The sequence below is a fragment of the Panthera uncia genome, chromosome B1 (genome assembly GCF_023721935.1).
Source record: "Panthera uncia isolate 11264 chromosome B1, Puncia_PCG_1.0, whole genome shotgun sequence".
Taxonomy (NCBI): Eukaryota; Metazoa; Chordata; class Mammalia; order Carnivora; family Felidae; genus Panthera; species Panthera uncia.
Window position 1 is genome coordinate 17,253,711 of NC_064811.1, and position 27,142 is coordinate 17,280,852.

Here is a 27,142-nt window from a genome sequence, read left to right on the forward strand (position 1 = left end):
AGAAAAATTTTTTCATTCTAAAAAGATGGCTCTCCGATCTCAAGAGAATCGATCTGACTGCCATCACCAAACCTGTGTCAATAATACATGCATTTAGATTGTTGCCCAGAAATTTTAATGAGAACCAGTGAGCGCCAATATCTGGTAAATGAAAACCCAAGTCTTCTTTTGCAGGACAAAAACGAAGGTAGTCACTGTCCAGCCTGAACCTTACAGTGACTTGGGAAGGGCCGGCAGGCTGGATCCAGCTCGGCCAAATGAGAAAACTCAGATTGATTTTCTTTGTAAGGAGAGGAGTGGCTCCTTGGCTTCCATTAGTTTTACTGACTGTACTGTAAAAGCAAAATTTACAGAGGAAAGTGGAACAAAAAGCAGAAAATAAACCTTAAGCTATCTGGAGTCACACCAAATACTAGAAGTAAAAATAGTGTAAATGAATTTGGTACACAGACACCAAAACATTCAAGACAAATCACAATGGTAGGCTTTATGAGTGATGCTGAGGTCAGAAGAATAAGACTGAGCTGTGAAGTAAGTTTAAAAAACAGGAGTAAAAATGTTTTCAACATAGGAGGTGCAGGATGGAGCATTTTCTTGTTTTAGATCCAAGAGGGAAAACTCAACCTTTAGATTTTGAAGTGTTTTCTACGGCATTTCAAAATTTCCAGAAGTATTCATGCTGGAAATTACCGAAGCCTTCAGTCAAATATTACCAATAGCAGAATTTTAGGAGCCTGATGTCTCCTAGTAACCATCATGGAAGCAAATCTCCTGATATTCCACAAGAACTGGAATAAAGGAGAGACTGAGAACTGGCAGAGAGGGTATTCCTAGCTTTTGGAATGGGGTACTTCCTACTGTACTCTCTATCAGACCCTTGAAATACAATCTCACTGTCAAATTTCTTCCACTTGCGTTAGAAATGCATGTGGAGGGGCACCTGGGTTGCTTAGTTGCTTGAACGTCCAACTTCGGCTCAGATCATGATCTTGTGGTTCCCGAGTTCGAGCCCCATGTCTGGCTCTGTGCTAACAGCTCAGACCCTGGAGCCTGCTTCAGATTCTGTCTCCCTCTCTCTCTGCCCTCCCCCAGCTCACACACACACACACACTCTCTCTCTCTCTCTCTCAAAAATAAATAAGCATTAAAAAAAAAAATGAGAAATACAAGGGGAAAGTTTGTAAAGTTTGGGAATAAGTAATCTAATTTATAGGGCATGCAAATGATTAGTGAGGTCACCTGATCTCAGGATATCAATTTCCAAAGCTGTAAAATGGATATAAAATAATCATCCTAAAGAGTTGCCCTTGAGGGGAACCTGTGTGGCTCAGTCGGTTAAGTGTCCGACTCCTGATTTCAGCTAGGTCATGATCTCACAGTTTGTGAGTTCGAGCCCCACGTCAGGCTCCGTGCTGATACTGCAAAGCCTGCTCGGGATCCTCTCTCTTTTCCTCTCTCAAAATAAATAAAAAAATAAAACCTTAAAAACAAAGAAAAAAGAGTTGCACTTTACATATAAGCTACCTAACCACACTCACAAACTAGAGACCAAACATTATAACAACCATGCTTTTAACCACCAGTAAACCTAAGATATTACAGCATGTACAGCAAGTGTGCAAAAAAATTATCTTTAATATTCATATAATAATGTATGAATACATACGAAATAATAATAGTTTCCACTACTGAATGCCTGCTATGTGCCAAAAAACGTATTTAGACAATTTGTACGTGCTTCCATTTATCCTCCTAATGTCCCAACCACACCTGTTGGCTTCCAAATCCCATGCCCCTTCTATTGTGCTGTGTGTCTTCACTGAACAGTAAAGCACAGTGGTGAGGGGGGAGGGCCACCCGAGTCAGAGAGACTGGCATCTGAATCACACCTCTGCCACCTAACAGCCCTTGATTTGGGGCAAGCTGTTTCAAATCCCTACGACTCAATTTCTGTATTGATAAAATAGATGAGTAAGAAGTACCTCCCAGGGTTAACATGAAAGTTAAGATAACACATTTGCAGTAGTTGGCAAGTCGACTCTCTTAATATTCACTGATTAAATTTCCCCAATGCATTTCACGTGTCATTGCAGAAGAACTCTAGATAAGAGATACAAAAGGACACCAGAGAAGGTCAGCCAGCACTGTGCTTAATAGATTAAATCATGGATGGAATGGTAGAGGAACAAGGGGACTTAGGTAAGATCCCGCCAAATCTTTTCTAAGGAAAACCAGGGAAACCAAGGACAGAAGATTAATTATCAAACAATTATCCGGCAGTGCATCATGACCCAGAACCCAGAACCTTTCCAACTGGGAGTCAACAGCCCTGGCTCCTCTGTCACTCAGCTTCTTATTCTCCTTCGACTCCTTCTGCCAAAGAGAGTAAAAGGCTGTAGAATGTACTCTTGGAACAGACAGAGTGGGAAGGACCTGGCTGGTGCCTAGTGGCACCTCGAATAACCTCAACCAATCACTGTGGGGTGGAACCTATATTAGAACCTGTTCTTGCCGCTCATAAAATATATGAGCACTAAAAAGGGAGATAAGAAACATAAAAGTACATTGATCAGGTACACATATCAAACTGCATGTAAGATACGTACACCTTAGGGTTCCGTTTTAGAACCTTAGGGTTTCCGCTGGAGGAACCTTGATGATCATTTAAGTTAATTAGCCCAACCCATTATTGTACAGAAGAAGCATTAAGTCCCTACCAGGTTAAGCGGGTAGTCATACTAGTCATTTGGCAGACACCGAATTTGAACCTACCTACTAGTGTCCAGAACCCCAGGCCAGTCCTGCACGCCTTCTACCAACCCCCCCGCTCAGCTGGCTTCTAACTGAACTATCACAACAGCAAAGCAAAACCAGGCATGTCTGAGTCAGAAGCAGCAAGAATGTCTTTCATAGAAGAAGGGGAAAACATTGTAAAAACAGAAGAACACGACATACGAAAACATCTAAAGACTTGCCTTTCCCTTTTTAAAAAATAAATAATTATGTAATGGACCTTCAGTGTAGAGGCCCCGGATAACTCCATGCAAATTCATCTCCTTTTCTTTCTAGAAATGGTATAAAATGTCATTCAGGGCAATGAAAGGCAGTCATCTTCACAAAGGCCTCTTTCTATTCATCTCCTTAGTGAAATAAATGTGTCTGCTTTGTGAAAACAATGACTATTTTTAGACAAAAGTGAGACTACCACTACCACCGCTTGTGCTGGGCACGCTCCTAACAGCCCATGCTCAGGATGGCTCCAGGGTTGAATGTTTTCTACTATTTGTAAACAAAGGCCTTTTTCTGTTCGTTCACCCAGTAAGTACTTGCTAAGCATCTAGTATCACCTACTCTGGGTCAGGTCCTGGGCTGATCCCTGGATAAACACGGGTGAATCAAATCCAGGGGATTCCTGCCCCTGCAGAGCGTCGCGTCCAGAGTCAGTAAACAGGTAAACACCAGTCGACTGCAAAGTTTCAGAGGCATCATGGAAATGTAATAAGTACCGTATGATAATGAGGGGAGGGGAGGGGAGGGACAGTATCTCTCAAACAGTAACAGTAAAACTGAGGCCCCCAAACAAGATGAAGAGAAATCAGAAGCGGGGAAGGACTGAGAAAACAGGAGACTATCTTCTGTGCATGGATTCAGTTGACCCAAGTCCCATTATCTGACCTGTCGTAGGCTCCAATCAGGTTTGTTTCTCAATGTATACTAATGGCCTACAACAGAAACATTCTGCACAGCTGAGAGGTGATTTTGTCACTAGTGACAGCAGTAATAATAGCTACTATCTACGAGCACCTTCTGTATACCAGGTATTCCTGAGTTCCTTAATCCTCTCCATGATTCTTATACACACTCCTATTGTCAGTTAGAGGTCAGCTCTACAATACTAGATTAATTGCCAGCCTTAGGTTCAAGACACATTCTAATGACGAGACCAAGCATGGCCTGCTTTGATTTAATTAGTTACTGTTTGCAAGCATCTAGGAATCTTGATCAAAAGGTGAGACCTTGATCAAACCTGTATCAAATAACATAATCCCCTTCACCCCAGGTAACCACCCTATACCTTATGTTTACCATCTCTTTGCCTTCCTTCCTCAGCTTTACCACATCTACATATTTCCATTAAAAGCGAGCTGTTCCCATATTACTTTTTTCTTTACAAAAAAAGACGGCGGGGTGGATGTAATTTATGGGACTTAATTTTTTCACGTTATGTTCCTAAGACTTACCCATATTGTTACACATTGTTGTCATTCATTAGTTCTGACTGCTGCATGATATCACAGTTTATTCATCCGCTCTCTCACCGATGGGCATTTGGGTTGCGTCCAGGTTTTTTCTATTGTGCACAGCGCTGCTATGAATATTCATGTGCATGCGTATACTCCTACACATGTACGTACACACGCGCACGTGTGCCTGTTGCCTACGGGCAAGCTCACCCTCTGATTCCAGGAGTGGGGCTGCTGGGTCTCAAGGTGTGTGCATGTTTAACTTCAGATGGCAAAGCCTCCCCAAATCATCCACTTACATTCCCACCCACTATGTATAAAACATGTGGACCCACATGTTCTTCATGACCCAGCAGTGTCAGGCTTGACTTCTGCTGACGGAAAAGGCATAAATATTACCACATTGTCTTAATTTGCATCTCCATGACCACCCATGCTGCTGAGTACCTCTTCCCGTGTATACGGACTCCCTCAGTGTATACATTCTCCTCTATGAAAAGCCTGTCCACTCTCACCACTTTTTCTACTGGGTCGGTTGGGACATTCTCATTGATTACAGTTTTTAATGTATTTTTTATCCTAATGTCCTTTCGGTGGTATGTATTAAGAAGAATGTCTTCCAGGTCTCCTAGGATTTCACTCATGTAGAATTTGAGAAACTCACCTGATGATCACAGATGAAGGGAGGGAAAAATAAGATAAAAACAGAGAGGGAGGCAAACCATAAGAGACTCTTAAATAGAACAAACTGAGGGTTGATGGTGGGGGGGGGGGGGGGGGGGGGGGGGGGGTGGAGGCCAGGGGAGAGGGCAAAATGGGTGATGGGCATTAAAGAAAGCACTTGTTGGGATGAGCACTGGGTGTTGTATGTAAGTGACGAATCACGGGAATCTACTCCTGAGGTCAAGACTAGACTGTATGTTAACCAAATTGAGAGTAAAAAAAAAATAAAACAAACAAACAAACAAAAAAAGGAACAGCGTCTTCCAATTTGTTAGCTTGTCCTTCCACTTTCATTAAGGAATCTTAACAAAAGCTCTTATTTTTAATTCAGTTACAATTATCTCTCTTCTAGTCAATGCCTTTTAGTGTCATAATTAAGAAATCCCTTATCCCAAGAATGGTGATATTTCCCACTATGAATTTTAGCATTTTGGCTTGACCATGTTAGTTTTTAATCCACCCAGAATTGACATCTTATAAGGCACAACTGTAACGTTTTTCCACGTGGATTTTCCCAGCTCCTTTTTATTTTACTGCAGAGGTCTCTCTTTCCCTAACTGATGAGGCGTGCAGCCTCAGTCTCACACCAAAGTTCCACATGGGTCTGCCTTGGGGGTCTCCCTTCTGCTTGCACTGGTCTGTGTCCTTCTCCCTACACCAAATGCCTCGGTGTTCATGACAAGAGCCTCACAAGCTCTGATGATCAGAAGGGCAGTCTTCTCGCTCTACTCTTCCCGTGCAGATAAGTCCTGGCTATCTTTATCTTCGGTCCTTTGCTTTTAATGTAGATTTAAAAACCATCTTACTGAGTTTCGTAAAAAAAATTATTTAATGTATATATTAATTTCAGAGGAACCACCACTTTTCTGATATTAAAACTACCTCTCCTTCAGCCTAGTATACCTTTCCATTTACTTAGGTCTTCTTTAATACTTTATTACAATTTTGCCTGTAAATCGCGAACATCTTTTATTATTTCTTGGTACCTGATATTCTCTGATGCCACATAAATGGCACCTTCACATTAATTATGTTTTCTCAGAGTTCTATTTCTGCAAGCTAGCATCAAACTCCTGTATGTTCCCCCTTGGCTAAACCTTCCCATTACTTCAAATAATTTATCTGTGAATTACTGTAGGATTTTTCGTATATAAATAATCACATAATCTGATAACTCAATTATTATCCCCAATTTATGGGTGAGAAAACTGAAACACAGAAAAGCTAAACACTGAAATCACAGGATCTTAAAGAGACATCTGCACCCCCCATGTTCACTGTAACATTATTCACAACAGCCAAGAGATGGAAATAACTTACATGTCCATCAACTGGTAAATGGATAAAGAAAATGTGGTGCGTCCATACAATGGAATACTATTCAGCCATAAAAAGGAAGGAAATCCTATCCCATGCTACAACATGCATGAACCTCACTGAAGGACTTTACACGAAGTGAAATGAGCCAGTCAGTTGCAGAAGGATAAATACTGCATGAGTCCATTTGGATGAGGTATCTAAGTGGTCAAGCTCATAGAGGCAGAAAGTGAAACAGAGGTGGCCCAGAGCTGGGAGGAGAGGGGAGCAGGAAGTTGCTGTTTAACAGATACAGCATTTTAGTCATGCTAAAACAGGTTTCAGTCATGCAAGATGAAAAAGTTGTAGAAATCTGCTATACAACATTGTACTTATATTTAAACTGTACACTTAAAAGTTTGTGAAGAGGGTGTATCTTTTTGTTATATGTTTTTTGCAATTAACAGACAAAGTTAGGGGTGCCTGGGTGGCTTGGTCTGTTAAGTGTCCAACTTTGGCTCAGGTCATGATCTCACAATTTGTGAGTTCAAGCCCCACATAGGGCTCTCTGCTGTCAGGATGGAGCCCACTTCCGATCCTCTGTCCCTTTCTCTCTCTGCCCCTCCCCTGCTTTTGCTCTGCCTCTTTCAAAATAAATAAATAAACTTAAAAAAACAAATGTTAAATAAACTCTCCATCAAAACAGTAAACAGTAAACCTGAGATCCAAATCCAGGCAGTGTGACTCTTAATTACGATATGGCACCACTTGCTATCATGTATACAGAAAAAAATATGCAAATATAGGAAATACGGAGAATTTTAGGTCTATTCATATGTTGAATAATTTTGGGTTTTTTTATACTTATCCTACAAGAATACTGTACTAAGCTTACATATAATAATTTACTTATTTGAAGTTACAAGTTGCATATTTTTAAACATGCTTTTTTAATGCTTATTTATATTTTGAGAGAGAGGGGGTGGTGCAGAGAGAGACAGAGACTGAATCTGAAGCAGGCTCCAGGCTGTGAGCTGATGATCCAGCACAGAGCCCGATGGGGGGCTCGAACCCACGAGCCGCGAGATCATGACCTGAGCCAAAATCGGACACCTAACTGACTCAGCCACCCGGGAGCCCCAAAAGTTGAATATTTTTTAAATTTTTCATATTTACCACACCTCACAAGTTTCTGATTTTTATATCTTCCAGTTAAATCTTTTTGAAGTTCCTATTTTTGTCATAAATAGGTGAAATAACTTTTAAAACTCTACTGTCAGAAAACACACTTTTCTCTTAGCTGAAGTCAGGGTCTTATAATTTTTTAAAATTAGATGTCTGCCACCATAACAGACATAACAAGTAGCAATGAATTCCCAAGGATAAAGAGACAAGCTCCCTAAGTCATGTGTTCAACTGTGAACTAAGAGTTCAAAACCTGAAATCTGGTAAGTGACACTTGGCTTAACTTTCGTTAAAGAAAAAACAACCTGAAGAAGCATTTTTTCCTTTTACAAGTTAATAAAACATGAAACTACTTTCTAATACCAGTATTTTTTTCCCATTCCAGTTTTTCATTCTGACTTACCGCTTGGCAGACACTGGCATTTCTGGTTTGGGTCACTCCTCCCACAAAGACCACACAGGTCAGGAAAATATGAAAGCACAAGTTCACAAGCATATGCCAGCCCTTGAGACTGATCCTAATCAGACTGTTGAAAGAAAGAAACATTAATATTCAGGCTAGTCCATGTGAAGCAGGATACTATGATATTCATCCACAAGTCAGCAATTCCACCAACACAAAAGGCCAGATGTAAAGGTTTCATGCTTAAACATTTTACTTAGAACACATACACTATCACACACACACAGGATTTGAGACATTTAAGTCAATACAGTGTCTTAACATTTAACTTTATGACCAAAAGAGACAAGTCGTTTATGGAACTACTGCACCCACGAAAGGCTAAACAAATTCTCCATAATAAGAAATATCTGGGCTTCTGTTAGTTATGATGTCTTCTGACGGCGGGATTACTTGTTTGCTTCCTAGAGGTTTCTGCAAGGTGCCAATCTCTACTTTTTCTGACCTACTAGGATAACGCGTCTAAATGCCCAGTGCATTTCTTCCTGGCCTTTCGTAACAAAATGCTGAAATCTTTCTTTTTTTAACATCAAAATCTCCTTTTGTTTCTTAACTAAATGTCAAGAAATGCCATATATGTCCAGCTTAAAAAGGAAAATACATTCTGGCAAAACCTCTTGTGAAGTGAATTTTTGCTTAGCGAATCCCTCTAGTTCCTACCATAAAATAAAAGTTTCTGTAGCTCTGCCTCCAATTAACAGAAACCATATCCCACACTGAAATGCCACAAACTTTCTTACAAATGCCATCTTTAAAATAAAGAATATCGCAACCTGCAAAAAGTCATAAAACACACATACCACCACAGTCTGGAGCTGGACGACACGGCTACGGGTAAGAGGCCTCCGGCTCCCCTCACCCACGGTTGTCCCCAAGCCTCACCTCCCCGCCTCCAACACATCCCTCCCATGTTCTTTCCCAGATACAAACAGACTGGATGCTATAAAAGATGAATTTACCACCGCATGGACTAATTACTTATGTCTCAAACTGCATGAAATGAAGGAGGCTTGAAGCGTTCTCAAGGAACTGCTCTTACTTTGGAAGGATAGCACGGTGTTAAAACTCAGCTTTATCCTCATTCAAGGTGAAAAACACCCTCCAAGTCAAAGTCCTCCATTCACCAAGTTCCCCTTCTTACCTGCGATGGTATATGTAACTGATGATGACCGCCAAGAGGCTCAAGAGAAGGATGACAGCGGTGGTGTAAACCACGGGGTGCAGAAGACTGGCCGCCTGGGTGTAGAGTTCAGATCCCGTCAAATCCTGGGGGGAGAAAAGGAAGGACCATTCTGGGAGCACTGTTCTGGACATGCGGAGATGTTCTCCAGAGACTAAAACACTCTGACCTTTATGATGTCTTCATTTTATTCGAGGACCAATGTTTCATGCTGTTTTCCTCACACCTTACTCTGCCTTTCTGACTCCCACCGTGTAAACTACTACGGTGTGTGCACTTAGGCTGTGTTCGTGTATGTGTGTATGTGTACACACACACATGCATACATACATACACGCACACACGTACCTTGTTGTACGTCGGCTTTGCAAATCTGCATACTGACTTTGCTACAAGGGTGACAGACAGCAGCAGCCTTGTGATAAGGCACAGCCCAGCAGTACCTCCGAGACAGCCAAGCCCAGACAGACGTTCCCAACCTGTGCAGGCAAGCTTAGCTCCAAGGCCAGCAAACACAAGTGGACTAAACACCGTGTAAGGCGCTGGGGACACAAGGGTCAGACATGGGTCCTGCCCATGAAGAAATGCAAGTCACAGGGGAGAGGGATGCACGATCAGATCACAACAACGTCTGAGGACGGTAAAGGCAACACGGTTTTGGGAGCGAAGAGCTCAAAAATCAATACCGTAAAATAACGGCAAATCACTCATTTGGCATTTATGATAATCCAGGCACTAGGCCAGCACCTCACAGCAAGTTAACTCTATGAGGTACACAAATCACGGGCCCCATTTCATAGTTTGAACAACTGAGGAGCAGAGAGGTTAAGTTCCGTGAGGATTAGGTCCAAGAGAACGTGGCTGCCAAGTCTGTGTTCTCCAACACGATGCAGACAGTGCCCCCACTACAATGAAAACAGTAGACACATAAGGCTTCTTCCTCGTAAAGGACCAAAACAGGCTGGGAACGCGGCTTCCGTGCCGGCTACAGCCACCATGCCAGACAATAAGGGTTGTAGAAGTCCAAGCTGTAGAGTCACCAGATCCCGTCACCACATGATCCTTCTAGACAGACTCTGGAGGCTACAAAATGACAGCTGGATGCAGGAAGTAGTTCACAGGAAACACATCTTTAATCTGAAGGTGCCGGACACATCCAGAAAAGCTAGATGGAAAAGGGGGCAAATTTTCCCACAGAAGAATGGGAAGCCGACACAATACAATTATGGATCTAAAAAGATCTTATCAGAACACCTTAACAAGCCCCTCACCGTAACAAATGATGAACAGAGGCTCACGGGGCCTGACAAAAATCACAGTTAATAAGAAACTGGAGATGCAACAAGGGAAATTGAATTCCAGTCTGAGTGTTCCACTACGCTGTGATGGGTCTCAAACCTGCAATTCATCTATTTATTTGACAAACGTTAATTGGGTACCCGCCACGGCCAGGAGCTGTGCCAAACCCCGGGTATTCAGCGAACCGCGGAACACAGTCCCAGCCCTCGAGAGCTGACAGGCTGTAAACTAAGTACCAAAAAGAGAAAATACAAGAGAAAAGTCCTATGGCCACAAGGTCTGAGCAACCAGCCCTTGCGAGATGCCCACGAGATTAGTCAATAGCACAGGGCCTCAGTGTGTTCACATTTTGCCACAAGTCCAGAATATCAATGGGAAAACTCAAAAACACACTGGGGCAACGAGAGCCAGTTAGATGCTAGTAAAAGCAGACACGTTTCTTCTTCATTTCTACAGGAAACTACTATTCCAGTGCACGATGAATAACTAAAGATAAGCTTTCAGTAGCCAGGGTTTCGTCTTCAGACTCCTTCCGTGCACCACTCATTGTACGTTCCTCTAGGAAACGTTCAGTAACACGTCCCCACTTACGTGCTGGCTACGTGATTCCGGAAGAGTTACCCCACTATACAGTGAAGACACTACCAATCACCTGGCAAGGTCTGGGTAGGAGCCGGCGGGGGGCATGCAAACGTGCCATCCATGGGCCTTGTTGAGAGTAACAACACAGGTGTCTGCATAATAGCTAATGAAACTTTGGGGAGCCTGGGTGGCTCAGTCAGTTGGGCATCTGACTTCGGCTCAGGTCATGATCTCACGGTCCATGAGTTTGAGCCCCACGTCAGGCTCTGTGCTGACAGCTCAGAGCCTGGAGCCTGCTTCAGATTCTGTGTCTCCCTCTCTCTCTGCCCCTCCCCTGCTCATGCTCTGTCTCTCTCTGTCTCAAAAATAAATAAAAACATAAAAAAAAAAAAATTTTTTTTAAAATAGCTAATGAAACTTCAAACTTCCAATTCAGTTCTCAAAATATACCGTGTATAGTAATTACATTTAAAAGCCAGCACTGCGGAGCCTGGGTGGCTTGCTCAGTTAAGCGTCTGACTCTTGATTTTGGCTCAGGTCACAGTCTCACAGTTTGTGAGATCAAGCCCTGGGTCGGGCTCTGTGCTGACAGCATAGAGCCTGGTTGGGAGTCTCTCTCTCTGCCCCTCCCCCACCCTCTCTCTCCTCAAATAAACAAACAATATTTTAAATAAAATTTAAAAAATAAAAGCAATTAGTATTTTCAAAAGCCAAGTAAATAAAACACAGTAGATGAAAGAAACTAGAGGCTGAAATAAAGGGCAAAGACTCTTATAATTCCAAGTTATAGCTAGAGAAAGGCACAGGTGCTACCGTCACCAGTTTCACAGGGCACTGCTTCTATTGGGGCATATTTACGCATCTTGAGAGACAGAGAGCCGGAGTTGGGGGTGTGACCAGAAAGAAAGGGAAAAAGAGAATCCCAAGCAGGCTCCGCACATCAGCACCGAGCCTGACACAGGGCTCGAACTCACAAACTGCGAGATGGGGATCTGATCTTACAACTTAACTGACTGAACCACCCAGAGGTGCCCTACTGGGGCATTTTTGATGATCACAACGAACTGACCTGCCCAAATGGAAAAGAACTCCTGCTGAGAGACTGACCAAGGAAAGGGATAAAGTGCCAGGCAGTAAACAGTTAACTTTAGGCTTTGAGGGCCAAGGGAGAAATTGAGGCTATTCTGCAGGTACTTATGAACCACTTAGTATATAACCATTTAAAAAAAGCAGCTGACTGCTCTGGGCCACCATGATTTACAGATGTCAGGTATAAAGGAAACAAAATAAGGTAAGAAATCCTCCTATCTTGATGGCATTAAAATACAAGAATGTAAGACTACTGAGACAACTGAGGAGATTAGGATAGTATAGAAGTTAAATATCTAAAGCAACAAAATATAAATCTGAATTAAAATTATTTTCAGTTATATACATAAGCTTTGTGATACAATAGCACAAAGATCACTAATACACCACCCAAATATATGACCACCAGGAGGTACCTTTGAGGAGAGAAAAACTCAACATTTGCAAGTGTACATAACAGACCATCAGAGTGATACTGTTCACTCTTTACAGTACAAATTTTAAGAAAATAATGGAGAAAGGAAGTGAAAAGTATAGTTTTTCATAGAAGCTAACTTTGCCAGAGCAGGCAGAAGGTATCCAAACACCTGAAGGTGTTCCAAAAAAACAAAACAAAACAAAACAAAAAAAACAACAAAAAAACCCCACACAAAGATGATGATTAAGGACCCAAATAAAGGGAAGAAGAAGAGTTTTTGAAAATCTTTGTTAACTTGATAAAAATAGATTCATACATTTGCATGTTACTTCTAGCCCAAGACTTACTAAATATAAAGTCACTGGCAGTTTTAAATAATCCATTGTCATTATATTAATAATAAGAGTAATTATAGGGGCAGCTGGGTGGCTCAGACAATTAAGCATCTGACTCTTGGTTTCGGCTCAAGTCATGATCTTTTTGTGAGTTCCAGCCCCACATCAGGCTCTGCGCTGGCAGGGTGGAGCCTGCTTGGGAATCTCTCTCCCTGTCTGCCCCTCCCCCACTTGTGTTCTCCCTGTCTCCCTCATATAAAAAATAAAAAAGTATAAGATTAACTATCAATCTGTAATTATGTAAACTCACCATGATCTGAAGAATGGAATCAAGTTCAAAGAAAATACCACAGGGTATCCCGTTTGTCAGACTACAAAGAAGTATTAAAAAGCTCACCAAAAATAAAATTTAAAAGAGGCTCTAAAATAAAAAATGAAGAATTAATAAAGGATATGACTTCTATGCTGCTTTTAATTTTTCCCCTATGGAACAAAAAGGCTCCCCCTACCTCACACCATATACAAAGGTCAATTCCAGTCGAAATCATGGACCTATATGTAAAAGATAAAAAACATTAAAGCTTCTTAAAGAAAACAAAGAGTATCTTCATAATCTTGAGATAGGAAGAGTTTTTTAAAAGAGGAAATAAAAAGCACTAACTATAAAAAGCAAAACTTTAGAAAAATTAAGAAACTCTGTACATAAAAAGACAACATTAAAAGAAAAAGGAAAAAGTCGCTTTTAAAGACTGAATGCTTGCACCCCTCCCAAATCCATATGTTGAAATCCTAATTCCCAATTTGATGGTATTAGGAGGTGGGGTCTTTGGGAGGTGATTAGGACAGGATCGTGGTCTCATGACTGAGATTAGCACCTTTATAAAAGAGACCACAGACAGCTTCCTTGCCCTTTCCACCATGTGAGACACCATCTATGAACCAACAAGCAGGCCCTCACCAAACACTGACTCTGCTGGCACCTTGATCTTGGCCTTCTCGCCTCCAGAACTGTGAGAAATCTGTTGCTTATATAAACAGTATTCTGTTACAACAGCCCAAACTCATTAAGGCATGCATGCCCTGGGAGAAAATACGTTTTTTTTTTTATTTTATTTATTTATTTTGAGAGAAAGAGCACATGCACGAGGAGGGGAGGAGCAGAAAGAGGGAGAGAGAGAGAGAATCCCAAGCAGGCTCTGTGCTGTCAGTGCAGAGCCTGACGCGGGGGTCGATATCACAGACCATGAGGTCATGACCTGAGCCGAAATGAAGAGTTGGACGCTCAACCGACTGAGCCACCCAGGAGCCCCTGGGAGAAGACATTTTAAACACATAAATCCAACAAAGAGCTCCTATTCACAATTCATATCAACAATTCCTATAAATCATAAGAAAAAAACAGATACCAAACTAAAAATAGGCAAGATTTATATGTAGAATCTTAAAAACAAACAAAGCAATATAAATGAACAAAATACAAACCAACCAACCTCACAGAGAGAGATCATTTTTGTGGTTACTAGAGGCAGAGCATGGAAGGAGGGAGGACAGCTGAAGATGGTTAAAAGGTACAAACGTCCAGTTATAAGATAACACTACTGAACAGTATATTTGAAAGCTGCTGAGAGAGTAGAGCTTCAAACTTTCCTTTCTTTCTTTTTTTAGTTTCTATATGAGATAACAGATGCTCATTAAGCTTACTGTGGTGATCATTTCATAATATATGGAAGTCTAGTCATGCTGCACACCTTACACAGTGTTGCATGTCAATTATATCTCAATAAAACTGAATGAGAAAAATAAAAGCCAAAGATAATGAAAACAAAGAGGCAAGATTTGAGCAAGAACTTCACAATAAAGGGATACCCAAACTCACAACAAGAAAATGGAGAGGTGCTCAGCATCACTAGTCAACAGAGAACGACAAATTAAAACCACAAAGATACATCATAATACCCCCACTAAAGGCTAAAATTAAAGACTTAACACTACCAACCACTGGCAAGGATGTGGAGCAACGAAAACTCTCATTACTGGTGAGACTATAAACCAAAATAACCACTCTGGTTAACTGTATGGCATTAGCTACCAAAGCTAAATATACGGGTACATACAATCCAGTAATCCCACTCCTGAGTGCCTCTGTCTGCCAAAAACCAAGTATGTGAATACTCGTAGCAGCTTGCTTTGAATGCCTGAAACTAGCAACAGCTCAAATGCCCATAAAGAGTAGAACATACAAGTTTTGGTATTTTCCTCCAAAGAACTATGTAGCATGAAAAAGAATACGCTGCTGCCATATGTAAAAACAAAGATGTATTTCATAGATGTAATGATGGGAAAGGCATCAGATATAAATGAGTACATGCTGTAAAATTTCATTTTATGAAGCTGAAAAGCAGGCAAAACTGATCTATGGTGATAGACATAAGGGGGTGGGGGGATACCTCTTGAGATGATGGTGGGATTAACTAAAAAGAAGCATAGAAGAGCTAACAAGTGCTCGAGCAAAAATCTTGATCTTGATGGTAGCCAAATGTGCATATTCACATAAAAATATCATTAAGCCAGACACTTCAGATCTATCTGTGCACTCTGCCCAATACCTCCACGGAACACAACTGGTCCCCTTTGATTACCAATCCCACTTTAGAAAATTTATCCTGCAGATTTTCTATTAAATGTGCAAACTAATATCGTGCACGGCAATTACTAGAAACAAGAGAGGAATACCTAAATAAATCATGGTAGGGGCATAAATAATATTCAACAGTAAAAAAGAATGAGGAAGATATAGAAAGATTTCTGAAAGGAGATTTAGTAGAGCAATTAAGAACACAGATTTCTGGACTCTGAATTCAAATCTCAATTGCGACACTAACTTTATCAAGTTGGGCGGTGCTTAACCTCGCTATGCCTCAGGTTCTCCATCTGTCAACTGGGGGTAATGATAATAGTATTAGACCTTGTGAGGTAGCTCTGATGACCAAATAAGTTGATGCATGTAAAGACTTCACAAGAATGCCCAATACATGAGCACTTAATGAAAATTAGCCACCAGAATCATATCATCCTAAGGTATCATCATAAAGATATCTTTATTATAAGATAAATTGTTCCATGGACATCATCATCATCATTAGAGACACAGAAAAAAAGCATGGCCTGAAACAACATTTGCAGCATGCAACCTTCATGTAAAAATGGAAGAAAAGAGGACTACCTATTCATTTTGTTTCAACATACATGAACATCTCTTCAACAACAGGAAAGAAACTTTTATTAGTGACAGGTTACCTATTTGGTGCAGAATGACTGTGATGGGGGAGAGGGGTGGAGGCCAAGTTTTCACTCTACGTTAATGTGCAGAAATAATCAAAACACTTGATCTGTGTGAATGTAGAACCTATTTAAGAATTATAAAGAAAAAAAACCCAACGGTGCTAACATTCACGTTCAGTTATAGAGTAGACAAAGCTGTAGTTTGCTTTCATTCAGCAAGTTTTATATAAACAAAGATTCAAACCTGCACTAGAAAGACGTAAAAACAAATGAGTACTCTTTAGTTTCATGTATTTCTGTGTGAATACGGTAACAAAAAGGAATCAAGGCACTGAGGTCATTACACATTTTTGTGCCTATCACCGACTAAAGTATTAAGTGCTATGTAAATTGTCTGACCCTACTCATCGCCTCCTGGCTATTCAGGTTTTTTTGTCTCCTACTCACCCCAACTTCTAGGAATCTTCCTGCCTCAATTCCTATTTTTCGGATCATATAATTCCAACAAACCCAATTTCTATGTAAGTTTTTTCTCTCCCATCAAGACTGAGGATAGACATGATTGGTTACCACAGGACATCTACTAAATCAAACTACGGTATCTATTCCAGATTTGCAAACCAATATATTCTTTCTGTCTCATTTTTTTAAATACAAAGTTATTTAAAACCAGATCAGAAAAAAGATTTTTAATGCCGAATTAGGAATTTAGATTTTCTATATAAAGCCATGTATTTTAAGACAGTTTTCAAGAAAAATAGGATTTTATCTATTATTCAAAATAGTGTCAGGTAAGGAAAAAAGATGCTGCCTTCCATTATTTTGAAGACACCACTTTTATCTTAGAACATATATTTACTTAAGAATAGGTATAATTTAATTAGCTCTGCCTTTATGTTTAATTAGCAACTCTAAAAATCCCATATACTAACTTTATTATAATTTTGTCAATAATTTCAGATACATTTCACTTTGCAGCCTCTAGATGGCACAGTTATATTTTTAAAAAGCAAAAGAAAGGGATATTCTGTGAAAATAGAAAAATATCTCAATACTGTATTTTAGCTTTAAATAAGAACTGTGTATTACATTTTTTAAAAGATGAAAAGCATGAAAGATAAAATAGCTTATTCTTTCTAGAAAAGGATTATACCAATTTAAATAGTTTAGAAGAACAACTAAGGAAGTTAAAAATAGATGCTTTAAACTAGTATTAAGTAAAAATAAAAGTTTCACACGTGCAGTATCATGTCATTAACAGTGAAGCTTATAAAATGCCTTTTGTGTGTGTTTTGTTTCATTTATTTTACCCAAATTTTTCTGATTATTATATAAAGTTCAGACAATGCTGTATCTCTAGTATTTTTCCTCCAGTACTTTCTAGTTTCATGTTATTTTATAATCAAAACCTGAATGACAACACTTTAAAAGTGAAAGAAAGTGCTTCATACGTTAATTAATGCTTCATGCTTTAATGTGAAAGGTTACTACAAAATAATAAAATGTGAACTTACAGACACCAGACTTACAGACATCAAACATCTTCTATTTGTCAGAAGCCTAAACTTATCAACAAGAACCATGCACAAGAAAAGGATCAATGACTTAAACAAATATGGCTGAGTCTGACTAGTGTAGACTCTATCCACCGTCAGCCAAGCTAAATAACCCACATATTAATGGAGGTCACTGAAAGACCATCTTTACGCCCTGCTGAACAATATAGTCACTCCTCTACGTGTCTGACCAGCTACTGGGTAAGTATATGCTTAGCAGAGGTACAAAGAAAAAAACAAAAAAGGAGTTCAGGAAAATTTATCCTACTTCAAGCTTGCTTCAAGATCACTTCTAGTGGTAAATGCACATTTGTTAAGAAAAGAAGAATTTACAAAAATTAAGATATATCATGTTTCGGCGTGCCTGGGTGGCTCAGTCGGTTAAGCATCCGACTTCAGCTCAGGTCATGGTCTCACGGCTCATGAGTTCAAGCCCCGTGTCAGGCTCTGTGCTGACAGCTCAGAGCCTGGAGCCTGTTTCAGATTCTGTGTCTTCCTCTCTCTCTGCCCTCCCCTGCTCATGCTTTGTCTCTGTCTCAAAAATAAATAAACATTAAAAAAAAATTTTTTTAAGATATATCACGTTTCGAGATCACTCAGCTTTGATAAAATATTATCTAGATAACAGATTCAGAGCTGGGGGCAGGAACATAAACATAAGCTTCCTCACTCCCAGGCTAGTCCTGTATGACTTCTTGGAAATGCCTTTCAGATTCGTAAGTAATTCCTTCTACTGTTCTCCAAATCCATGTGTACTACTCCATTTATATACTGTAATATAAAAAATACAAATAGCATGGCTAATTTCACAATTATCAGCTCAGGAATCCGACTCACTTAGGTAAGTCACTAATAATAAGACCCGTTCCTACACATTCATATACACATTGATATACATCCATACATTTTAGTTTCTCTCAGACTAAAGAAACTGGCTACCAAAGACTGACAGGTAGGAACAGTGGTAAGTAACAGAAAACAACAGCAGCTTGATTAGCATTAAAAGTGAAAAGGCCTTAACTATGTCAATACCGTCAGTTACAGTAACTAAACAGAAACTGCCACTGTTACTCTAAATTGAAGAGTCTAAAAATTATGATGTATAGTGGAAGAAGGTGCACGATGGCAAAAAAGGAAAATCCCTCACTATCCACTGTGTATCTCTGGGCAAATGAGTCACTCTTTCCTGGTGAAGAGTTAGACTGTATAGACCCAAATGTCTCCAAATTTTCAGAAGGTCAAAGTTTAGTTGAACTGTCTCACTTATAAAGTTTACTGAAAATCCCTGTAACCAAATTCAATCCCACACACTGCATTTCGTAGTAACTTAATTTCCCTTTAAACTCAGAATTACACCAAGTATCACCCCTTAACTACAGGTAACAATTTATGTTAAAAGTTCTTTTTAAAAAATCTTCATTTAACTACACATAGGGAAAAAAATGAGGAAATTTAGTGTTTATGTGCATCAAGTTAACAACTGCCGTACCATTAAAACTGCATAGTTACTAAGGGAGTTGCACTGCATGGTGGTGATATTTTCATCCGAGTAGAGTATATAGCACCCATCTGACTTCCAGCCTCCTTGTCCATTCAGCAAATCGAAATCCCACTGGGCGGCCACAGCATCTGCTCCGTGCGCGATTCGACGCAGTGTCACATTAACAGGGATGTGGTGGGGATCTACATTCACACCATCTGGAGGAAACGGGAAATAACTATATTTCTGAAACAAACTTCATAAACAATAAAATGTCAACTTACACTCTAATGGGTACTCTGCAGTGTCTTTTTTCACTAGTGACTCATTAAAATGAGAAGGAACAGAATTAAGCACTTTCAGGTACAGTGTATCATTAAAGTCACATTGTCCAGCAACTCCAGGGTAACATATGCCTACGTAACAAACCTATTTTGGTGAGGATCACTGGGGTAACCACCGTACGCCGTTTTCCATCATCAGCCAAATTTGTTGAATTCCCAGTGGCTGGGAAAAGCTTTCCGTTGCGGAACGCGAGGAGTTGAAGCTTGTAGAGAGAGTCATCAGTTGGTCTGACTTCCCTTTTTTGCTTTGGTGAGAAAAGGGAAGGAGGAAGCTGAATGGAAGCTTCCACGATAGTATTCTGAATACACACAAAAACAAAAGCAAAGAAAGGTTGCCACATTAGCACGCAGAAACCAGGAAGAATATTTTAGACAGCTACGAATGTTTCCTATTTGTACACTGAACCGTTTCTTAAAATGTATACATATGAAATTTAATAGTTAAAATAACTTATCGGTTAAGCGAAGTATCTGAACACCACACAAAAGCACAGAGGAAAAGAAGCATAAAAGAAAGAGAAATGGGAACTATAGTTCAAAGAGTTGAAGTAGTAAATAAGGAATTATTTCCAACTACGAAGTGAATTTTCCCATGATAACACATACTGCTGAAGTCGATGCATTAAACAGATCAGGGATCTCAGTGATCACTCTTTGCATCAATTTTATAATGATCAATTACAGAAATAAGCACCAATGCAGCATATCACAAATCTGAGTTTAATTAATTTGGACTTACGGAACTCTAAAGGTGATTTATGACGGATTCGAACTGTCAAACAACAACAAAAAAAGAAATTCTACAGACTTAATAGAAATAGATTCAAACAAACTCTCATTTTAGCAGAAGTATCCCTGAGACTAAGAAACACATCCTGTTGGAAAAAACACAGTAACAAATAGAAGAGCTAGTAATGCTGGCTGATCGTGGAGTGTTTTACAGGATTTTTAAATTATAAATTACTCGGCATTCAATAAAAAATAAATTCATATGCCAGGCAGGCAAATAATTAACCATCTGAAAAAAATCCCTATTTTAGGAATTTATCACAAAGTTTTTCTCTTGGCATCAATCTCTCTCCAATCCAATGTCCACGCTATCAACAGAATTTCCTCTTAAGAAATATATCTCAGGGGGCGCCTGGGTGGCTCAGTCTGTTAAGCGTCCGACTTCAGATCAGGTCATGATCTCGCGGTCCGTGAGTTCGAGCCCCGCGTCGGGCTCTGTGCTGACAGTTCAGAGCCTGGAGCCTATTTCAGATTCTGTGTCTCCCTCTCTGACCCTCCCCCGTTCATGCTCCATCTCTCTCTGTCTCAAAAATAATAAATAAACATTAAAAAAAATTTTTTTAAAAAGAAAAGAAAAAGAAATACATCTCAGGGGCGCCTGGGTGGCTCAGTTGGTTACGTGTTGGCCTCGGCTCGGGTCATGATCTCATGATTCACGAGTTCGAGCCCTCTCTCTCTGTCTCTCCCCCGCTCACACTCTCTCTCTCAAAAATAAATAACATTAAAAATTAAAAAATATATATACATCTGACCTTGTTATTTTAAAGAACACCTTGGCTCTCCAACGTTTAGGGATCGCTGCCCCCAATTGTAAGTACATCATATAATTTGGCTAAAATCTACATCTCAAATTCACCTTCTAAAATCCCCTATATCTCCACCTTGAATTTTTCGATCTTCAAGATTTCATATGTGTTTTATGCCACTGTGTGTGCTGTACGTGCCAGGACCCCTTGCTGAAATGCTCTACCATTCTTTTGTCTGGCCAACTCTTGAACTGGGCAAATCTGATTTCTAGCAAGATCAAAGATGGCCCAGGGTTAAGAGCGGTTGACAGCCAGGAGAAAGACATCCTTAAAAGGGGGCTTTTTTGGATGATTAATTACATGACTCCCTATCACACTGCTTTTCCAGTTAGCTGCTCCCTCTTGTGGCCTCATGCGGGATTCTGCACACATATCTCATTGCTAATATGAGCATTTCACAGTGTAACTCACTGTCTGCCCCTTTAACCAGAGTAGCAGGATTTTTGAGTACAGATAATCTCCCTTATGTTTCTGGACCCTCTACACTAATAATAGTTCCTGGCACTTGTATCGGTAAAAGTAACCCATCGTTTGTAAAACTAACAAAAGTCTGTGTGGCATGATTGTATTTTTAAAAAAGGATCTATTTAAGCAAGTGATTAACTTTAAAATTAGTTTTTAACTGCTGTGCTTAGAACAATCTTGGAGCACACTGGACACACACAAATGTCTGTTGAATGAAGTATTTTGAAAAGTTTGAATACTGGAAGTTTGAATATTTCTTTTGAATGGAAGATGCCAAGAAGGTATTTGGTAGAAATACTCTAAGAGGGGCACCTGGGTGGCACAGTCAGTTAAGCGGCCGACTTAGGCTCAGGTCATGATCTCACAGTTCATGAGTTCAGGCCCCACGTCGGGCTCTGTGCTGACAGCTTAGAGCCTGGAGCCTGCTTCAGATTCTGTGTCTCCCTCTCTCTGTTCCTCCCCTGCTCATGCTCTGTCCTCTCTCTCTCTCTCAAAAATAAACAAACATTAAAAAAAAAATATTTTGCCTAAGAAAAATACACAAAAAGGTTTCTACTGTTCTCACTTAAAAATATAACCTGATAGAGAAACAAAGTTTCTTATAAATTCACTCGCTAATCTAGTAAATTTCTACTATGTATGTAACTTTATCTTAAATAGGTGTGCAGAAAAAAGGGAAATACATCAACAGATCGATTAGTTAAAAGGTCAAATTCCTGATAAAGCGTTACATACTGGACATTTATTAAAACTTGAGAACTATAAAATTCAATAATATAGTTTTGTTGTGAACACAAAATGACTCAAAAAGCACAGGTCTCTGGGTAAGCATTACTTATGGTATATCAAATTAATTTTAAAAAGAAGACATACTAACATTTTCTGAAAGAGCTGAAAAAAAGGAAATGACATCTATAATTTCTAGCAGTGAGAAAATGTTTTCTATCCAAGTTTAAACTTGTAAAACCATCCAAACAACAACAAATAATAAAAACTCAGATCGTTGACAGATGAAAGCTACATCCAAACAACAACAAATAATAAAAACTCAGATCGTTGACAGATGAAAGCTACATATTCAAGGCTGTACATACTGTAGCTTCTGAAATATCCTTTAAAGTCCAATAAGGAATATTGTTAAATATTATCACAGGTGACCTGGGATGGAGAGGGGACGGTTAGGGGTGCCCGAAAAGCTGTATCAGAATGTCTGGATTTTTATAGGAAGAATATAATATTTGTATATTTAATTTCCTTAAAAGAAGTGACACTTATTATGGCAAAGCTGTAAATCTAATGAAAACAATCACTGAGAAACACTCATTTGTTACATTTACCATGATTTTTACCTTTTGCCGCTGACTGTCATTCCATTTAACCCTCTGTTCATTTTTAAATGTATGGATTGCAGCAATAGAAAGATATACACATGGGCAATTAGAGCTAATAAATTAGAAAAACCTCTCTTACAACCCTTTGGGAAATACCGTATATGTTTTTGGCGTCTAATTTTTATTACTGCAGATCATATGCCAACCCTGGGGAAAAGAACATAGGATCTGAAATAAGAAACCAGGATACGGGTCCCAGCCTCACCACTTAGTGGCCACTTAACACTGCACAATTTTGTTTATACTCTCTGGGTCTCATCTGTCACAGGCAGCTAATGATCTTTCTAACAAATGGTTGTAAGGACCGCATGGGATCATGACCATGACAAGCATAAGAGGCCACATCACTGTGGGTGGTATTTTTATTACTCTTACTACCGCAGTGTGGCGAATGGTTATCTGGAGTCTGGGGAAACAGAAAATGTCTTCAAGTAACTGACTTCCCAGCAATAATCTAGAACCTCATCATATTTTGACTTCTACAATTCACTTTTAGTATTAATTTCAATACTAAAAATCGACCAAATATGAACACACATAAAATTAATGTTATCACAGAGCTCTTACTATTGTATTGGCAAAATTCATGTATATTTCCCTATTTACAAGATATTAAGTCAAGAAGAACGTTAAGTTTCATAAAGGATGTCAACTCCAATACTTCCATTGGATCTTAACATCTTTCCTTATGAAACAACCTGAACGTCTGCCACTGTGTAATTAGCAAGTTAAAATTTTCTGAAATCCTAACTTTGTTCAATTCTGCGGAATTCTAACACAAATTTGAATAAGTCAGAGAGGCACCACCTGCCTTAAAACAAGAAAATACTAATTGATTCATACTGTCTTAACTATCTACTCCCTTGATTTTAAAGATAGATATGATACACTCCAATTTTTTTGTGAATAATTAGTTATTAACTGCATACCACTTTTTGATTATCTCACTGCTAAAGATTAACAGGAATTACGTTTGACTTCAGCATGAAGTTTTTATTAACTGACTTTCCTTGCTAATTAAGCTTTGGCTGTTAAATTTTATTCAACAGTATTTATTGGATATTTTGTTACTCTGTAGTGGGCACTGAGCAGGATCTGGAGATAAACAATGAATAAGCCACGGACACTAACTCAAATATTGATAATCGAACAGGGGAGAGATAACAACAATAAAACAATAATAAGAACTAACATTTATTAAGGGCTTACTCTGTGCTGGACACTACTGTAAATGTCTACATATTTGCCTCCTTTAATCCTCCAAGTAACCCTTTGATTTAGCTACTGTTTCCTGAAGCCTATGTAACAAATGAGGAACTGACATTCAGAGAGGTGAAGGTGCTTGCTCAAGTTTGCACAGCTGTTAAGTTAGGGAGCAGAAAGACAACGTCTGGCTGCAGAGACCAAATTCTTTATCACCATATCCCATGGCTTCTCAGTCTAACTCAGCTCACCATAGTATCAGCTTTGAGTTATTCTGGAGAACAGACGAAGCACTATGGAACAAACAGGCAGTGATGAATTCTCAGGAAGAGAAGGAAGGTACAATCTGCATGGAGTCTTAGAAACAGAGTAGCAAGGCTTTCACCAGGCAGAAGTGGGAAAGAGGGTGGGGTGGGAAAGGGGGCAGAAAGGAGGGCAGGGGGCCCGAAGACATACACCACTGGTGTGGAAAGTTAGAGAACTTCAGTTGGGGTCTCGGACAAGGGAAACATGGGATGCGCAAGAAAAACTGATTTCTAAATTCCAGTCGAGGAAAGTTTACAGAACCAATTCTTCCAGACTACATTACAACTGAATTCAAAACACCAGCAATTTCTAAAAGCTCTCAGCAGATTATCGAAAAACAGATACTGTTGGGTGAGCTAATATAATCTGTTATGGCACCGACAGGAGAAGGAAGCATTTGGTTAAGAAAAAAGAACAGATGTGGTGCTGTAAGAGTCCAAGGACAGCTAATTCAGTCTCCACCTGGCCAGCCCGCATTGGTGCTCACTGGTGACTCAAGCACTCTGCCCTCAAGCAAGCTTCAGCCTCCCGTGTAGGAGGTGAGAAAACCATTTGGCCCCTGTGTGTAACATGCAATGACAAAGAGATGCACAGAATGTGACAAAGTACGGAGAAATAAAGGAGATAAGGGTGGGAGAGGATAGACAGGACAGTATTAGGGAAGATTTCTTGAAGGCAGTATTTCTGCATGCACAACCAAATTGCTGAGAAGGGGAAGGGGAGGAGCCAGGAATCCTAGCAGAAGAATTAGCATGAGACTGACCTAATAGGCTGGGAGAGGAACCATGGGGGGGTTGGTTGTTAGTGGACAGAAGAAAGGAGGCAGGAAGAAAGATGGCACAGGAGGGCAGATAAATGCCAGAGGATGAAGCTCCCTGGCAGCCAGCTTCCAGAGAGACATGAAGAGTATTTATCAGAGGATACTCGAGATCAATTTCCATGTTGGGTAGATCCAGGGATAATGCTAGTAACAACATTAACCAGGTGAAATGACACGGACACAGACAAGTTGAACAGCCTCTGCAAACAGGAAGATTCCTGGAGACTATCTGCTCTGCGGCCCTGGAACTTGTTACTAAAGCGTGGACAGACTAGGAGGTGTTCCCAGAAGGCCCAGCAGGGCTGAGGAGCCGCTCAGGGAACTGGCATGACAGCTCTCTGGTAGAGGGTAGGAAAGTATTTCAGTACTTTACTGTCATGGTTGAATTGCTACATGCTTGCTGAATGCCAGCCCTAGGTAGACAATCTATATAAGGAGGATGGATTTTTAAGGAAGAGCCTGTTGACCCAAAGACTAAATAGGAAGCCACAACGGTTTAGGTAATCTAGAAGTCCAAACCAGGCTGTGATGGTAGTAAAGACAGAAGGACAGCGATTGAAGAAATATATAAAAAGCAATTCAACGGGGCGCCTGGGTGGGTCAGTTGGTTAAGCGTCCGACTTCAGCTCGGGTCATGATCTCATGGTCCATGAGTTCGAGCCTCGCGTCGGGCTCTGGGCTGATGGCTCAGAGCGTGGAGCCTGCTTCCGATTCTGTGTCTCCCTCTCTCTCTGCCCCTCCCCCGTTCATGCTCTGTCTCTCTCTGTCTCAAAAATAAATTAAAAAACGTTAAAAAAAAAACAAAAACAAAAATAAAAAGCAATTCAAGAAGCTCCTATTGCTAACGGAAAACTTCCTTGTTATAGGTTTAACTTTGTATGTTAGCATATTCTCCCATTCAAAAGTATATACATGGTATCTAGTTAGTATATGCAAGGCTTTAAAAAAAAAAGGAAAAAGACATGCGTAAAGAGTAAAAACCGCCCTAGTGTAAAGTTACAAATGTAGTTTCCTGTTACAGTCTAAAGCATTTTGCTCTGTTGACGTTACAATTTTTAACTAATTTTGTGTCACGAAGGACAGACTCCCTTTTCACTCGGTTTAATCATGTCCACCAAAGAAGCATGAATAATAGTGTAATGTGTCCTTGGTTTCTGGCCACAGATGATCTTAAAAGGATAGAATAGTATGAAATTGACAAATCTGAGTGTGTTCATTTAAAGCTTTCGACTTTGGCAGGTAGAAGCTCTCCTTACCCAGAGGGGTAGCTTGTGAAATTGATGAAATGTAGGGTTTCATCATTTGTAATCCCTTTCTACCAGCTCTGATCATCTAAGATAGAAGGGTTCATCAATTTTAAGTGCTCCTCAAAGGCACATGCCTTTCTCTCTCGGGTGTGTGTGCGATGCTGTTTCTCTGCCTTCTGTGGTATGTTTTACCAACGAAAAACACAACAAGGAAAGGAACAGGTCTGCAGAAGCAATGCTGGATGCATTGAGTACCCTCACAGAACCAAGAGTAACAAATAAATCTTGCGAATTTTCCTCTGAGTATATTATATCAAGTAAATATATTATCATTAGACATTCTGGCCTGGTTGAGATTGTCCTGGGAAGTGGGGGAAGTTGGACTGCTTCTAAATTCAGCAAGCTGGCTCTCCTTATGGAGGTCACCAATAGCAAGGTGTAACAAAATACATTAATTTTCTTTCTTTTTTCTTCTTTTCTTTGTTTTCTCTTCTTTTCTTTCTTTCATTCAATATTTACTGAGTGCCCATATTCATTCATTCATTCATTCATTCAATATTTGCTGAGTGCCCATATTCATTCATTCATTCATTCATTCATTCATTATTTACTGAGTGCCCATATTCATTCATTCATTCA

At 39.9% G+C, this 27,142-nt stretch overlaps 1 protein-coding gene across 1 annotated transcript in view; it reads right to left on the reverse strand.

The window, feature by feature from the left end:
- The window catches only part of ADGRA3 (adhesion G protein-coupled receptor A3), a 134,326-nt gene that overhangs the window by 6,664 nt on the left and 100,520 nt on the right, over nucleotides 1–27,142 (reverse strand). The window contains exons 15-18 of the mRNA XM_049630007.1: nucleotides 19,562–19,775; nucleotides 19,142–19,350; nucleotides 9,053–9,177; nucleotides 7,852–7,975 (exon numbers count right to left, since the gene is read on the reverse strand). Of these exons, the coding sequence (XP_049485964.1) occupies nucleotides 7,852–7,975; nucleotides 9,053–9,177; nucleotides 19,142–19,350; nucleotides 19,562–19,775 (672 nt within the window). The remainder of the gene's footprint in view (nucleotides 1–7,851; nucleotides 7,976–9,052; nucleotides 9,178–19,141; nucleotides 19,351–19,561; nucleotides 19,776–27,142) is intronic.